We start from the raw sequence: 17,743 nt of genomic DNA on the forward strand, positions 1-17,743 counted from the left end.
TGTTTTTGTTTTTGTGCCATGAAAAAAGTTTGAACATTTTCCACATTTCGAACATATTCGAAATGTTTCGTTGGGAATCTGTTTTTTGGGTATTTCATTGCCATCCAAATGGATTTATTTCTGTATTTCTCAACACTTAAACGGCAAAAGGCCGAAATTAATTATGGTATACCCTGCAATTGGATAGGGTATAGAGAGGGCTTATGGTGTTGCCGGTCATCTATCGATTTCGGGTGAATTTCTTGAATTTTTCACTTTTTTGCCAATGCCAGCATATCATAATTTTCTTGCTACTTATTTTTCCACTTTGTTTGGTTTTCAACAGCAATAACACTCCTCCCACACACACACAGCCGGCTCCCCCCCCCCCCATTCGCGTGCTCTCTCCTTCTCTGTCTAACGATTATAAGCACCTTAGAAATCAGTTAGGCAGAAGAAACAGAGCAATGAAGAGGGGAACAAACAAAGAAAGAGAGAGACAGAGAGATGGAGAGTAGATCTCAGGGCTTGCGTGGAGGAGGAGGAGCACAATTTGACCTTCAGCCCCCTGCCACGACGAGTGAACGACTCAGCTTTTCTTGAGTTTGTTTTTGGGTTTTCATTTTCCATTTTCAAGCGTCGCTTCGATACATAACTGCCATAAAGAGAGAAAGAGAGAGGGGCAAAAGAATAATAATCAAGGGAATATCTAAAAAGGAAAAAAATACATCACTGTGAACCCGGAACCAGTTCAAAAATAAAGATCTTGAATTTGATAAATATATTTATTTGGTTATTGGAAGAGGACTTGTGCACAGCTTACATTCATTTCAATCCTTTTAATCTTTCAGACTCATTCCCCCCCAAATATGAATAGGTTTTTCGGACCACTTCAATCTTCTATCCCTGCCCCATCCCTGCCAGATCCCTGCTCCTATCCCTGCCCCATCCCTGCCCCTTTCCTGCCCCCTGAATATATATTCAAATTGCAATCCCAGACTAGTTCCACAATTGCAATCCACTCTGCTTTGTAGAGTCGAGTTCGCGGGAATGGGTACACGAAATTGCTTTTCCTTTGGCCCCCCCTAAACCCCCCACCCCGCGGCCAGCAGCAAGCGAGAGGTCTATCCTCCCATTCCATGGAGCAACAGTTCAGACGTAAAAGCCAAAAACTGTTGTTTAAACAAACCAACAACAACAAGGAGAGCACAAACACACACTCACAATCAGAGGGAGAGCGAAAGAGAGAGCATAGGCAAAGAGAGAGAGAGAGGGGAGGGCATAGAGAGGAGGAGAAAAGTTGACTTGGCATCGCATCGCATGGCATCGGCATCGGCATCGGCATCGCTTTGGATTCGAATTGAATTGCATGGAAGAAAGAAGAAAGAAAGTACGTGTCTGGCTGGTAGTTGGCCTTAAAACTTCAAATGCAACCAGGAGAGGAGTGGCAAAGAAGAGGAAGAAACGACAAAAACTAGAACTAGACCTAGGGTACAGTGGAGGAATAGCAGCAACAGCAACAGCAACAGCAACAGCAACTGGAGATACATAGTAACAGTCGCGTAACAGCAGACAAACAGCGGAGAGTGGAAAGCGGAAAGCGGAGAAGGGGGGGAGAGTGGGGGGAACGCCAGCAACAACAACAAGAAAGTAAGGATGGATAGCTTTTTCTTTTATGGAAGCTTTAGATACCCTCTTGAAGATCCCGCTCGATATTGATTCAATTTGAATGAGATGGATGGATTCCAGCGATTGTTTCTATATCTCAAAGACCATATAAACTATCTGTGTGTCATGCTCAAGCAATGTATATTGGTTTGGCTTTGTATTTTATTGTGGGACTCTTTGGACCGAAAAAGTAGTAGGCAGAGACGTGGCATAGGTAAGGACATAGAGCCATAGGACAGCGTTTCGATGGCTCATGTCCTATCTGGGTAATTTTATATTTCTTTGGCTATATTTTATACTGATCCCAACTTGAAAACCGACTTCATAAGGGCACTTTCGTTCTGGCGATAACTAATTCTGTGATAATAATAGTTACAAAATCTGCCATTCGCCGTGATTGCGCTTATTTTCTATAATTTTCTTAAAAGTATTTTTTTTTTTAATGTTTTAAAGGTAATTTGAGGAAATATCATTATAAAGACTCATCTTTCTAACAGCCAATAATAGTAAAATACCAAAAATACTAAAAATACTAAATAAATAATAAATAATAAAAAATACTACAAATACAAAAACATACAAAAATACCAAAAATATTAAAAAGATAATAAATACTAAAAAAAAAAACTGAAAATACCAAACAATACAAAAATACAGAAAAATTGGAACTTTTTCGTATTGGAATAGGTTTCAATAAATAAAAAAAAATTCTTATGACAAACTTAAAAAAAAAAATCAACTTTTAATGTTTTGGCGGTAATGCCCCTATACTAATTCTTCTTTAAAACAAAGCCTTGTTGACTTGAGGCGGATAGATCTCATACAAGAATATGCATAAATCATTAAAGCATCTTTCAAAATGTAACGGACAGAATAAAAGCCACGCCACGAAGGGTGTCGTCGAAGGGGATTAGAATCTAAAGAAAAGAAACGAAACCATTTGGAAGCCGGGTGCACCTCTTGTACGAGTGTGTACATATGTATGTATGTATGTATATAATGTGTGGATACAAATACATATTTATAACCGTTAAATTGCATTTTGGATTTTTTGTTTTTTTCTCCTCTCATTCGGCTTCTCCTTTGCTCCCCATTCGCACTTCCAGTGGTTCTTGTTTTTGGCATGCTTTGCTCTGCTTTGTCCCACTTTGCCTCTCTCTCTCTCTCCCTCCCTCCTTCTCGCTGATGGTTGTGTGTGTGTGTGGGGTACAAGAGTGTGAAACGATAACGCCACGGGGGGTGTGGAGGGGGAACTAAGCTCCGATTCAAGTGGCATTGAAAACTCTTTTTATTTTTGAGTCGAGCGAAACTAGAGAGAATGCAAAGTGTGTGTGTTTGGGGGTGTGGGTTAATGTTAGAAGAGGTGTCGGTGGGTGCAACATTTTGATGCAAACAAGCGGCCAAGGATCATAAGATATGCATCTGCATGCATTAGTGCATTTTGCGGCATCAGCGCATACATATTTGAGGTGCCTCCCCGCCCCCCGCCCCACTGCACCCTTGAAGGCATGTACTCTTTGAGTGTGGGGCAAGTGACGCGTTTGAGTGCTAGAGTGGGAGAGAGAGAGGGAGAGTGCTGTTGCCTGCTCTCTGAACTTGTTGCCACTGATTTGTCGAACATTGTGAACTTTTTGGCCAGCTCTTCTTTCGAGCAACTCTCTTTCTCTCTTCCTCTTGCTTATTAATCATTTAAAATAATTCTGTGCATAAATTCAAGGATGTCCTGTCCAACCCTAAGCCCAGGCCCAGGCACGAAAAAAAGGGCCAACAACTAACCCTTTTAGCAGCCGATGGCACTGATGCGATGCCTACCCCAAAAACAGCCAACGCGAAACCCAATCCAACCCAATGGAACCCCCCTTTCCCTGCGGTGACCTCGGCAATTAAATTACACAAAAGCTTGTTTGAGTCGAAACGAAAGGAAAAACAGCAGCACGAAGGCTGGGCAGGAAGGCGATGACGATGGCGATGGCGAAGGCATAGCAAAAGGAAAAAAAGGAGGAAAAAAATGAAATACATAAGGAAAAATGTCAGTTGACTGCAGAAATTTACAGTTGAGGGCATTTTTAGGGTTGCGCCTTTTCCATTCAGGCCGAAAGTAGAACGAAATATAAAAGATCTCTTTTACGGAAAAGAATACAATAAATGCAAAAAAAAAGGGAGGAAGGTAGGAGCAGGGGAATGAAGCTTTTTGAGGGGACCAAGAGTATCAGTAGTAGTGACATTGAAAGACAGAGGAGGCACCACCATTCGCTCAGCGCCCAGTGATGGATATTTGATACAATAGGGCCGATTACACTAGCCAACAGAACTGAATTTTTTTTTAAGCCTCTAGCCAAAACAACTTTTTCTCATAGCTTAACATTTTTTTTTTAATGAACTATGGTTATTTTCATATTAAAAAAGTTTATATATTAAAAATAATATATAAATATATAATATATTTTAGGTTTTTATCATTTTTTAAATTTGACTTTTTTTTTATAATTTCTTAAAATAGATTTTTTTTTATCATTTTTTAAATTATAATTTTTTTTTTATAATTTTTTAAAACCTTTTAAAAACTTAAATTTTTCTTAACGGTTTCTTTTTAATAGGTCGTGTTTCTTTTATTCACATAACTTTAGTATCTTTCGTCTGTTTGAACTTTAAACTTTGAACTTTCAAATTTTGAAAAGCTGAGATAAATGCAGCTTTAAATCAAACCTAAACACTTTGTAGTTTCAGCTTACCGTCTGGAAAATATTAGGCTTTCAAATTACAAAATTTAATTTTTTTGCGGTGTTTTTTGTTTTTTGTTTTTTTAACTCTAACTTTGAAAACTCAGAAAAAAATGAAACAAATTTTTGTGTGTACCTGCTTTATACTTTGTAATAGTTATATTAATTTGGCGTCGTTTAAGGTATCGTTTGTCAAAATCGATGGATAAACAGCTAAGTTATAGCCCTTTGGCCAAACCTTCTAACGCCGCATTTTACCGTAAAATAATTATTATTTTTTTTTTTATACCGGTAAATTGTCATTTGGAATGGCATCACCTGACGGAAGCTTATCAGCTATAAGGCTATAAGAAAGCCATTTTCAAATGTCAGATAAAGATAATTTCCTTATGATTAGCCAGAGAATGCCCTGTCATCATCATGCCATGCCCCTACCCATGGCGAGTTTACTTTCAATTCTGTCATTGCAAAATTATAGCCTGCGACACAGAAGGTTTTCCTCTTCTGTTACACTCTTTTTCTTTTTCTGATTTTCTTCGGTGATTTTCCATAATTTGCTAGGCGCCGGCCGTTGTCTCCGCCTCTTGCTGCTCCTCCTCCTTCTCCTCCTCCTCCAGCAATGGGTTTCCCTTGCTCATTTTCATTAATTTGTCATTGTAATTTTATTCACCGCTTCTTTGGCCTGCCCACCCTCCCCTCCCTCCCCCGTTGCCCGCTGTTGGCCTGTGCATAAATCACCGTTCAGTGAGGCGCTCATAATCAGTCAATGTGCCGTGCAAAATTATGCAGCCTTCTGCCTGCCTTCCTCTCTCTCTCTCTGTCTCTATGTCTCTCTCTCTCTATCAGTATGTATATCTGTTTCCCTCTTGAATGCATTTTATTTCGTTTTATTGCTGTGACAAGCAAGTTCCGCATTTTGCTTTTCCTCCATACCCTTTCCGTCCAGAGGGACTCTTAAATATTAAAGAAAATTCCATAGATTAAAACAGAGGTTTAAAAAGTGCAAGAATTATGAGTCTGAGAAAATACGAGTCGAGAAAATGATATATTTTTAGAGTTTTCCTTTTACTACACATTTTTTTAAAGCAAAATTATAGTTTAAAATGGTTATTTAATTATTTTTTAATTTTAAAAATTTTTTTCAACACTTAAAAAAGATTACAAAAAAACAGAAATTAATTTAAATATTATCATTTTTATTATAAAACATTTGAATCCGTTCGATTCTGGGATAAACCAGAATCTGCTACATAGAACCATTTTCGACTCTTTTTTTTTCCAGACCTAATATTTATTGAACTATTTGGCCATTATTTCGAAATTTGTTTGGGTCAAGTGTGCCAGGGGTGGCCGCCTGGCAATATAATATTATTAATATTTATTAATTTAATAATTATTTATATAAATTCAAAAAGGCTGTTTTTATTCACCTATTTTTAATGTTCGAGGAATTTAGTCGGTTGAACTTGGCGATATTTTTGAGAATAGATAGACATTTCGGATATTTTCGTCTCTTAAAGAGATAAACCCTCTTCTTTGTTGGGCATGAAATATGCTGTCTGAATCAGAAATCATTAATAAAAGATGTTTTTCGCAAATTTATGATGGACATGGGACCACCATATATCCCTGTAGCTTAGGCATCTTGCAGGGTATGCCAAGTTTCGACTTTTTAAAGATATTTTTTGTCAGTCTTTTTTTTGTGTCTTGTTTTTGCTGTTGGCTCTTTACATAATTGATTATCTGGCCTCTGACTAGACTTGAATTTCTGCAGTGGCTCTCCTCCCGCCTCCCGCCGCCTGCCCCCTACCGTCATCATACGCAAAAAAAATACAAACTCATGATGAACCCTCCCCTCCCCCCACTATTATCTTCAGTCTCATTATCAGCCACATTGTTTTTCCTGCTGCTCTTTCCTATCCTCTCTTCTCTTCATTCTCTCTCTGTTTGCTTTTCACCTGGTTTGGTCAGTTCTTAGCCCTCTTTCCCTCTCTTCCCTCCCCCTCCCCCTCTCCGTTTCTTCTTCTATCCCTTTTGTGGGCCACTTGTTCGTTTTTCTTTCGATTTTAACTTTTTAGAGAGGGAGATAGATTTTTGCCATGAAATGCAGTTGACAAAGAGTGTAATTTTGTTTTATTTTACTTTAGTTTTTCTCGTTTTCTTTACTTTGGTTTTTGGTGAGGGTGGAGAGAGGAGGGCGAGGAGCGGGGGCGGGGGGAAACTATTGAAAAACTCGGGCAAAAGCAAAGAGAACGCCGGAACAACATCGAAGTTGAAATAGAGTGGAAATGTAAGGGCGGTGTGGGAGTGGCAGTGGGCGGAGAAAACTTATCCACTGGAGAACTCAACCGAGAGAGACAGAGGAGAGGCGGAGGGAGAGGGGCGGAGGGGGAGGGAGAACAACTCCTGACAAAAACTGACAAAGTGCAGTCGGAGAAAATAGTTTTTTGGCCAAGAGTTTTCCCTGTAGCTCTGACTGGCTTCACTCCTCTCTCTCCTCGGCCTCTGCTCCTCCTCTTCTCTCTGCTCCTCTCTCTCTCTCTCTTTCTTCTAAAACTTTTCTTCTCCTGTTTATTCTTCTTCTTTATCTTGTTATTACTTTTTCATTTTTTGTTCGCTTGAATTAAATTTTATTTTATTTCCTTTTTTATTTTTGGGATATGTGTAAAAAATAAATTAGTGGAAAATTACATTTCCAGGCAAAAAGGGAAGCGGAAATGCAGTAGATACTCGATCGAATCGGGGTCGATGGTGGCTGGGATGTTGCAACTGCAATTGCAACACGCACACACCCACACCCATACGTCGCTGTAACTGGATCTGTAACTGTATCTGTGTCTGTAGTATCTGCAGCTATGGCTTCATAATCTGTATGACTGTATGACACGTGAGTGGTGGTGGTGCTGGGGGGTGCCCCCCCACCACCCCAGTCAGTCCTTTGACAGTTTTGCGGATGATGTCTGTGCTGGATACGATACCATTATGCTGGCTGCTGCGGAGAGAGGGGAGGGGGAGGCGAAAGAGAGGGCGGATGCCTTGAATGCCAAGGAAATTGGTAGGTGGATAATGTGTAACACTGCGATGCTGCTGGGATGCTGCTGGGATGCTGCTGACATGTTGACAGCCATCAGGCATCAGCCATGTGGGCGGTGCACCGGCAGGGGGAGGCGGTGGAGGTGGGGGTGGGGGCGCTGAACGAATTAAACTCCTTGAAGGAATCCGGAAAAGGATGTCAAAGAATCGTGTGTGGTGCACACTTCTGTAGAACAAAACGATACGGAATCACAAGCAAGGACCTACTTGAGGGAGCAGCCCTTGGGGAGCCCTTGGAGCCCACAGCTGGCGGGGCTTATCCTTTTAATAATCCAGCGTTTATGCACCAAGTGTTTGGCCATAAATATGGATTCATTCGTTCATGTATTATTTATTATATCCACTAGATATGTCCCGTGGTTTATTCATATTTAAAGCTTATCCATATGGCGGAAAAAAGGCAGTCCTTAACCCGTCATCATCATCATCCGTCTGCGTAAAGCCCCCCATAATGCCCTGACATTAAATTAGCCACCTGTCCTGTCGCCCCCCCTCCACCTCCACCCGTTTCAACCGTAGTTTTCCCCGACGCTGTCCCTCTCTGTCACTCTCCAGCTCCATCTCTGTCTCCATCTCTGTCTCTGTCTCGCTTTCCGAGCAGGTGTTAAGCTCTGCTTTTGATAATGACGCACATTACATATGCAACACGAGCTTTTGCTTTTGCTTCCGCTTTTGCTTCCACTTTTGGCTGTATCTTCCGTGTGCCTCTGCCCAAAAGGCGGCAAATGTTTTTCCACAGGCTCCCCCTCCCTCCTCCCTGTGTGTGTGTGTGTCTTTATTTAGCTCGGTATTTGTTGCACTCCCTAAGGACTCGATATCACATTTAAAACACCTGCCGCCGTGGAGCATTTGTTTATCCATGTTTGGAATTTCTACGGACACGGCGCCACCCAGTCGTGGGTGGATTGCGCCAGTTGTGGCATGAATATGTGAGAGGGGGCTTCCTTTTACTGAGAATATTACAAATAAGAATAGCTTGAAGCGCTCCTTAGAGCACACACTATAAAAATACCCAAGGTATTCCATTCCATTCCATTCCGAATACAGCAGGTCCCCAGAATCCGGTGAACAGTGTTTGTCGATGCCCCAGAAAGGGGTCCGCCGGTTCGAACGGCAAAATACACAGACTTTGTCGTTCTCTTTGTGAAGAACGTACGTGAAAGAGGCGTCCGCCTCTCCGGCGAAACAGGCGAGACCAGTGGGTGGGAATGGCAAGTCCTTTGCTGGTCATCATCATCTCTAAACACAATTTCCCGGTGGCCATTTCGCACACAGAGAGAGAGAGAGGGGGAGGGAGAGGGAGAGCGAGAGCGAGTGCTTTCCTTTGCTGCCCAGAAAAGTGTGGAAAACTGAACTAATTTGATTTCCATGCAAATCGCATTTCAAACAACTACAAAAAAACACAACAAAAACAACACACACACAACGTGGCTCCATTAAAATGTTGACAAAATTAAACAAAATTGACAATTTCCGGTAGTGGGGCAGGATCTCTGTCTCTGTCTCTCTTTCTCTCTTTATATATGTATTTATTATTTATTAAGTCACTCTGGAAAGGTACTCTTGAAGGCAGCTCCTTCTGCCTCCTGCCTCCGTTTCATATTGTGCCCCACTTTCCCGTCGCGTGGCAGGCGGTGGGGCAGGTGGAGGTGGCAACCTTTTGGCACGGCACAGTATGCGCGCATATTTAAATTTTAATTAAAATTTTCTTGGAGGCATACCACACCCCACCGCCACCCCTCCCTCACCCCTCGGGACGGGGCGGGGCGTGTTGTGTTCCCATTTCGCATTCGCGCGCCTAAAAATATGCAAATAAAAATTGCCTTTGTGCGAGTGTCAGAGAGGGGGAGAGCGAAAGGTGGGAGTGGGTGAGAGAGGAGTCCTGCTCTGATTTCCGATAGCCTTCTCGTTGGGAAAACATAGCCCTAGGGGCATGGCTTCCATGGCGGAAGGAGGAGGAGGAAGGAGGCATGGAGCCCCCCTCTCTCCCCCTGCCGGAAAAGAGCAAAAATTAATTAACTCTGTAACTGAGAGCCGCACACGGATTTATCGTTAATAAACAACTCAATCAACAAAAGGGAAATCGAGGGGAAATTGTGTGTGAAAATGTGCAAATAACAGTCAAAGGGGAAATGCCAATAAATCCCCCAGTGAAGAAGGATATCAAACAGGGTTCTGTGGAATATTCCCTTTTTCTAACACTTGCAGGAATATGTGTCAAAGGTCAGGCCAAAAAGGACTCCACATCATTTTCAGTGTCTAATCCTGTAAAAATATCCAGGAGTCTCTTTGCATTACTTTTCCCCCGTCTGGCGGCATCCTTAAGAAACTGTGGCCTGGGGCAGAGGGGGAGCGGGGGGGGGATGGGAGACTGGAGCATCTTCCTGGCATCTGTCATATGGGGTTTAGACATCGCTGCTGCAAGTTACCCGCAGATGAGGCAGGAGGCAAGAGGCAAGAGGCAAGAAATTTATATGCAACTTGTTTCCAGCTTCTTTCTCTTTCTCTTTCTTTTGTGCTCTGTTCCTCTTTTAGACTGCTGCTGCTGCTGCCTGCTGCTTCTCTTTCATTCTTGTTGCTTCTTCAAGTTGCACGAAAATCTGTTTTCGACTGTGGGCATTTCTTTTTTTGTAGGGTGGGGCGGGGAAGGGGGACGGGGGGTTGCCTGGTGTCTATGTCTGTGTCCTGGTGCACAAAAACCGCCAAACGACGAAGGCAGGGGACTGCCCGACTGCTGGGAGTGGCCCCGAGAGAAGCCTCTCAGTTCTGGCCACAATTTGCCATGTAAATATTAATGCCAGGCCAGACAGAGGGTCCAAAGGGGACCGAGGCAGCGGCAGGTACCTCTACATATAGACCAGAGTCTGTACTCAATTTTTCAAAGCTCGTTTGTGTCGTTAGTTGGTTGGTTGGTTGGTTGTTTGGGTCCCCCCCCTCTGGGCTCTGGCTATGCAAATAATGAATGCAAAATGCCAGAGGCAGGAACCCCGGAGAGGGGGGGAGGGAGCCCTAATCCGACCGAGAGAGAGGCGGCAAGCAATTCCATTTTTGTGCAATTAATTTTCATCAATTTTGTTGTTTCTCTTCCTTGCAGCTGGACGACAGGAATCCCCCCCTCGGATGCGATGCTACCGAGTGTTGAATGCAGCAATTATCCTCGAAAATGGAAAACTCCAAACTGCAAATCGGCAACTGTGAAAGTGAAAAAGGTTAAAGTGGAGCCTTGACTTTAGATCAAACTCTTAAAGAGCGAGAGAGATAGAGAGAGAGAGAGAAGAGTGCAATCTTATCGATAAATAATCGATTCAGAAATGTAGATCCATTTAGTGAAGGGAAACTGAAAGGAAAACATGTGGAAAATTCTACTAAAAAATATGTGAATATCATAAATAGAATATTAACATTAAAATATTCTATAATAAAAATATATACAAAAGTGAAATATTAAATAAAACAATTAAAAAACAAAAATCTAAGAAAATTATATACCGACTAAAAATTGAATAAATAAGTTGAAAAAGTGAAGAAAGTGTTTAAAAGAAAGTGGAAAAAATATACAAAAAATAAAAAAATATCTGTTAAATAAGATCCCGTTCGAAAAGGGATCCAAATGTTAAGTGTTGCCCGTTGAAACGATGGATAAAAGGCTCGGCGATAGTCCCGGAGATTGTCGCGTAACCAGATCCAGCATGACGCCCACCCTCCGCTTGGAGCACAGTCCCCGGCGGCAACAACAGCAACAACAGCAGCAGCAACAGCAGCAACCCCAAGAACAACAGCAACCAGAGTGCAGTGGAACATCTGCAACAGCGAAATCCAAATCCAAGTCCAAGTCCCCCACACCGCCCACCTCCAAATCCCAGGCAGGGGGTGCCCCTCAGCAACAGCAACAGCAGCATCATCAATTCCGTGCCCCGCAGCAGCAGCAGGGACCCAAAAACAAGAACAAGGCCTGGAGCAAGAGGGGCCACAAGACCAGTGGTGGCGGCGGTGGCAAGTACAGTGGCAGCGCCTGTGTCGGCATCGCACAGTCGCATCCCAATGGCAGCAGTGGGGCGGCAGGTGCCGGCTTGGGCCTGGCGGGGGGACAACCTCCGGCTGGAGGCGGAGTGCCGCCCACAGTGGCGGCGGCCCACAAGGCCGATCTGGAGAATATACAGAATATCAAGAATCAAATATCCGGCAATGCTGCGAGCCACCATGGCAGCGGCAGCGGCGGCGGTGGCGGCGGGTCGGCCTCCCATCACGGGGGATCGCATCACAGCGGCGGCGGTGGAATAGGCGGCAGCGGGGGCGGGGGCGGGGGCGGGGGACACCACCACCATCACAACACGCGGCTGGCGCAGATTGCCGCCGGCACAGGGGGAGTGGGGGGTGGCGCGGGCGGCAATGGCATCTCCATCGGAGCGATGGACAAGCACGGACTGAAGGCCCAGCAGCAGCTCTACAAGAAAATGCTGGCGCACAGGTGAGTGGGAAATCCGGAAGCCAGCGAAATCGAGAACATCCGATGGGGGTGTGCCCACGTACCAGTATGACACTTGCTTAAGGTTTTCCCTGAATTTCGAATTAAAAGGTGGATTAAAGATAACCAGGGACCGTAATCCCTCTTAGTTCCATTTTAAGGGGAGGTTTCCGTTCAAAAAATTTCATGTATTTTTTTTTTCGTTAAAAAAGTATTCTGCAAAAACCTTTTGGGGCGTTTTAATTGTTAGTAAAAAAAGGAATTTTTAAAAAAATTGCCTTAAAAAATATTTCAAAATAGTTTGCCGCACATTTTGTATTGAAAAAAATTCCTGAAATTTTAGGCCATTTTTTTTTTTTGGTTTTAGAACGGAAAAAATCCTAGAATACAAAATAATTTGAAGTTTTCGGGATATTTTTCGATAAAGTTTACGGAGCTGAGAAAATCTTAAAACTAATTGAGCTCAGACAAGCACATTTTAAAAGTTTATTTATTTGTATGAGAAGATGGCTTGAAATCCCATTTTTGGGCCTAAGCCAAATTAGCGGCAATTTTTTTATTACTTTTTTTCATTCAAAGTTTCTAGACAACCTAAATTTTTGAATTATTCATCTTTGAGTTTTATTTTTTATTTTAATAATTAATTTTCATTTTTTTGTTTTCATTAAATTTAATAATTTCTTTTTTTTTTTTGGTATTTGTTTTTTCTTCGTTCCGTCTATTTTAACTGAATAAATTCTCGTATAAAAAAAATCAATTTTTTTTTACTTTCCCTGAAGACTTGTCGGATAAAAGAGGTTCTTGAATGCGGGAAAGGGGTCGAAAGCAGTCGCAAAATATTTAATTGGGTGTCATACGGGTACCGGGTATTCGCTGAATGAGGCCGAAGAATTCCATTCTGTAGCATTCCTTTCGCTTATCTTCATTTCCACTCCATTCCATTCCATTCCGACCAGGAGCCATCATCATCATGTGCTGTGCGCCGGAAACAATGCCAATCACACGTGCTGCCTGGTGACCGGCTGCAACGGAACCAGCGCCGGCGGAGGAGGCGGCGTGGCTGGAGGTAATAGTGGCATCAATGCCGTGGGAGGCGTGAACGCCGGATGCAAGGATGCGCAGAGCAACAAGGACACCAGCTCGCTCAGCGGAAACAGCAACATCTCGGGCAGCGCAGCGGCGGCGGCGGCAGCGGCCAATGCCGTGCACTACTGCTGCGGGCGGTCCAAGTTCTTCCTGCCGGAGAAGCGGCTGCGGAAGGAGGTGATTGTGCCGCCCACCAAGTTCCTGCTGGGCGGCAACATCTCGGACCCCCTCAACCTCAACTCGCTGCAGCACGAGAACACCTCGAACGCGTCGAGCAGCAACAACACGCCGGCGACGACGCCGCGCCAGTCGCCGATTACGACGCCGCCCAAGGTGGAGGTCATCATACCGCCCAATATCCACGACCCGCTGCACCTGCTCGACCCCGTCGACTCGATGGAGTACGAGAAGCAGCTGACGTCGCCGATGAAGCGGGGCGGCATGCTGACGCGCGGCAGCCACCTGAAGCTGCAGCAGCAGCCGCAGGCGCACCACCGCCAGCACAGGCCGCGGAAGAACCGCAAGCGGCGCCGCTTCGACTCGAACAACACCTCGCATGCGGGCGACGACGGGGGCGAGGGCAGCGAAACGCTCTCCGTCTCCCTGGACGAGGCGGGGACCTCATCCTCGGCGGCATCGCCGGTGGCGCCACTCGCTGCCGCCGGCTCTGCCGCTGCTGCGTCCCTCAGTCTGCTGCTGAGCGAAGCCGCCGCACCGGCATCTGCATCGGCATCGGCATCGGATACGGGCGGAACGGCGGAAATGGGCCAGCAGCAGGCGCATGTGCGCTCTCCCCAGGCGGCCACGATGGCCACGGCAGAGATGCCGGCTCCCACGCCCACAGAGGCGGCTGTCCAGTCGGGCGGCATCGCACCGGCACCGGCACAGGCACAGGCTCTGCCACTGGCACTGGCACCGGAACAAATGGAATGCAACATGAGTCTGCTCTCGTCGCCGACAGCGCCGCCAGCTGCATCATCGTCACCGCAACAGCAGCAGCAGCAGCAACATGTGTCCATTGCAGCGTCAGAGGGGGATGTGTCTGGCTCCACAGAGCTGCTGTTGAGTGCCTCGAAGTCGGCATCGACCTCGGCCTCGGCCGCAGCCCTGGCCGTGGCCTCGACCCTTGCGGAGAGGCGGGCACAGGCCAGCCGGGACTTGCGCCTGGATTTGAGCAGCACGTGCTACGGCGTCGGCGGCACGGGCCTCAGCTTCGGCAGCAGCAGTGCGGCCAGCATCGGCAGTGGCAGTGGCAGCGGCAACGGCAACGGCGGTGGCGGTGGCAGGAAGAGGAAAATCAGCGAAAGCAACAATTCCCAGAAGAGCAAGGTAGGGAAATCCTTCGAAATCTCACCCATTTGCAGCCATATCTAATCGGTTTTTTGTATCTTTGATAGAAATTCCATCGTAACGATGGCATGGACAAGATCGTGAGTCCCGTGGTGCCACAGCCAGGGGCATGGAAGCGTCCGCCACGTTTGCTGCAGCCCAGCGGTGCCCGGAAGCCCAACACGCGACGATCCACGTCTTTCAGCGAAACGGAACTGCTCAGCCCCGTCGAGGAGCAGCCGCCCAGGCAGTTGCCCCTCATCGAGGGTGAGTCGCAGCCTCCATCCCTCTGGACCCTTAACTAATCCCGATTTCCCCTCGATTGCAGTGAACATCCCACGCGACGATACGCCAGATCTGTCGGAGCAGGGCCTGGGCAGCCCCATGAGCACCACATCGGCGGCCACCTCGCATACGGCCGGGGAACAGGACTCCCTGCCGCCGGACACCGCGGCCGCCGTCGAGGCAACTGCCGAGTCAACAGCAGCCGGGACGGCGGTAAAGCCGATGCCCGAGGAGCCGACCCTGATGCTGGAGCCGGCCCTGATACCGCCCCTCAACAAGCTGCCCAAGTTCCGGGCGGATGGGGTGAAGTACCGCTACGGGAACTTCGACCGCTACGTGGACTTTCGGCAGCTGAACGAGTTCCGGGACGTGCGGCTGCAGGTGTTCCAGCGGCATGTGGAGCTCTTCCAGAACAAGGACATCCTGGACATTGGCTGCAACGTGGGCCACATGACCATCACGGTGGCCCGCCACCTGGCCCCGAAGACCATACTGGGCATCGACATCGACCGGGAGCTGGTGGGCCGGGCCCGGCGGAATCTGTCCATCTTCGTGCGCATACCCAAGGAGGAGAAGGTGAAGATGGAGGTGAAGCAGGAGCCCACGTCGCAGCTGGTGAAGAGCGAGCCCATGGACGACGGCGAGGAGGCTGCCGCCGGGAGTCTGCACAAGAAAACGCGACGTGGCAAGAAGCGACGCAAGGCGCTACAGGATCAACAGCAGCTGCTGCATCCTAGCCACCACCATCATCATCATCCCCATCCCCATCACCATCATCCCCACCATCATCATCACCATCACCACCATCATCACCATCAGAACCAGGAGCAACTGCAGCAGCAGCTCAAATTGGATGCACTCCTTGTGAAGCCGCACGAGTTCTTTCCCATCTCCTTTCCGCTGACGTACGGCGGCATGCCGCAACTGCCGCTGCCGCCGGCAGGGAAGTCCCCGAACCTCTCCCCGAACAAGAACCAGTTCCCGGCGAACGTCTTCTTCCGGCAAACGAACTACGTGCTCAAGGACGAGTCGATGATGGCCAACGATACGCAGCAGTACGATCTCATTCTGTGCCTCTCCGTGACCAAGTGGATCCATCTCAATTTCGGGGATGCCGGCCTCAAGCTGGCCTTCAAGCGGATGTTCAACCAGCTGCGGCCCGGCGGCAAGCTCATACTGGAGGCCCAGAACTGGGCCAGCTACAAGAAGAAGAAGAACCTCACGGTAAGTGACGGATCATCCGTGGAGTCTGCATACTAGAGCCATTCGGTATTCGCTTCGTAACGCCGAAAATTTCGGTTTTTCTTTCTCGCTCACTCTCCATTTGATTCGCAAACTGATTCGCTCTCTTTTGCAGGCGGAGATCTACAACAACTACAAGCAAATCGAACTCTTTCCGAACAAATTCCACGAGTACTTGCTCAGCTCCGAGGTGGGCTTCAGTCACAGCTACACGCTGGGCGTGCCCCGGCACATGAACAAGGGCTTCTGTCGGCCCATTCAGGTGAGTGCTGCCACATGGCAGGTGCCCTGCGATTCGCATTTGATAAACCGCATTTTGCTCTCTTTACGCAGCTGTACGCCAAGGGCGACTACACACCGAACCATGTCCGATGGAGCGATGCCTACTATCCGCAGACGCCGTACGAGGCCTATCGCGGGATCTACGCCACCTTGCCGGCCCATCGGATGAGTGCCGGCGGCAGCCACAGCGGGCACGCGCCGCTGCTGCACATGAGTAGCTCGAGTCGGTCGCAGAACTACGATACGCCGCACTATGCGGGCAGCGCCTCGGGGTCGGCCAGCCTGCGGCAGACGCCGCGCTACCAGCCCACCTACAATCCCCTGGAGACGGACTCCTACCAGCCCAGCTACGACATGGAGTCGTACGGAGGCAATCACATGTACGTGTTCGCCTCGCCGCTCTACCAGACGGTCTGGTCGCCGCCAGCCTCGCTGCGGAAGAGCTCCTCGCACACGCCCGTCTTTGGCAGCGTGCGGGAGGCGGAGCTGGACGGCGACAGCAGCATCGGGGGCGGCGGCAGCGGCGGCGGCAGCTACCATCGGCACGTCTATCCGCCGAACGATGACACCTGCTCCCCGAACGCCAACTCTGGGAACGCGTTCAACTCGATCCGCGATGCGGACACGGACGACTCGAATCAGCTGCCCAGCGGCAGCCGGCCCCATGTGTATGCCACCAATTGTGGCGAGAGCTCCTCCTCGCCGCAGGTGAACCACCACGAGGCCACCGCAGAGTTTGTCGAGGACGGCCTGATGGACGATGAGCAGAAGACGCCGGTCGCCGGCGGCACGCCCACCGCCTACCACAGTGATCTGTCGGATGCCTGAGCGGGTGAGGGCGGCGGCAGGGGCAGGGGCGGAACGAAGACGGCTCGCAAGAAAGGAAGAAAAGAAAAATGTGTCAAAAGCAAACAAAAAAGAGAAAAACGGATAAACAAGCAAAAGAAAAATTCAAAAATTGTTTGAAACAAAAACAAAAATATGGTAACCGTAAACGAGACGCTTATGATTTTGTTGTTTGTATGTATCAAATATATATGGTAGTAGTAAATGCATATATATATTTTTATATATTGTAATTTAAAAAGTAACAGAATCACACAGATATATACTATATATACATATATACGGATAAACTGATATACAGATATACAGATGCATGTGTTTATAGGTGTATTTTTTGTTGTTTTTAGATTAGCTAACGATTTTTGCTAGAATGCTTTATGGTCAAATTCAGATTTGATCCTGTTGGCGGTTGGGTGGTTCTTTCATGTAAAATCCTAGTTTACACACACACACACACACGACACACACACACACACACAACAAGCTTTAGCTTTAAAAAATGTCTAGAGAAAAAGTCCCTGTAAAATGCAACTATTTTTGATCAAAATGTTTTTGGCAAAAGAGGATAATAGATAATATTAATGCGAAAAAAAGCGAATGTGAAAACAATAGAGAGTACACACAACAAACGATATATGTAATAAATTCTGTGGCAAAAGCAAACAAAATACAATACTTACAATATATATACTTATATATATATATATATAGTGCGGTTTATATTTAGAGTTGTGTAAACGCAAACAAT

The 17,743-nt window shown here is 46.8% G+C and overlaps 1 protein-coding gene across 1 annotated transcript; it reads left to right on the plus strand.

The window, feature by feature from the left end:
• Positions 1 to 11,015: 11,015 nt before the first annotated feature.
• LOC6601355 (probable RNA methyltransferase bin3) lies at positions 11,016 to 17,056 on the plus strand. The gene is made up of 7 exons (XM_026985651.1): positions 11,016 to 11,928; positions 12,882 to 14,340; positions 14,409 to 14,607; positions 14,669 to 15,329; positions 15,408 to 15,849; positions 15,983 to 16,129; positions 16,201 to 17,056. The coding sequence occupies exons 1-7, from the start codon at positions 11,096 to 11,098 to the stop codon at positions 16,975 to 16,977; spliced, it is 4,518 nt and encodes a 1,505-aa protein (XP_026841452.1). The 5' UTR covers positions 11,016 to 11,095; the 3' UTR covers positions 16,978 to 17,056.
• The last annotated feature ends 687 nt before the right edge of the window (positions 17,057 to 17,743 follow it).

This window comes from Drosophila persimilis, unplaced genomic scaffold, assembly GCF_003286085.1.
Source record: "Drosophila persimilis strain 14011-0111.01,24,50 unplaced genomic scaffold, DperRS2 tig00000002-arrow-pilon, whole genome shotgun sequence".
NCBI lineage: Eukaryota > Metazoa > Arthropoda > Insecta > Diptera > Drosophilidae > Drosophila > Drosophila persimilis.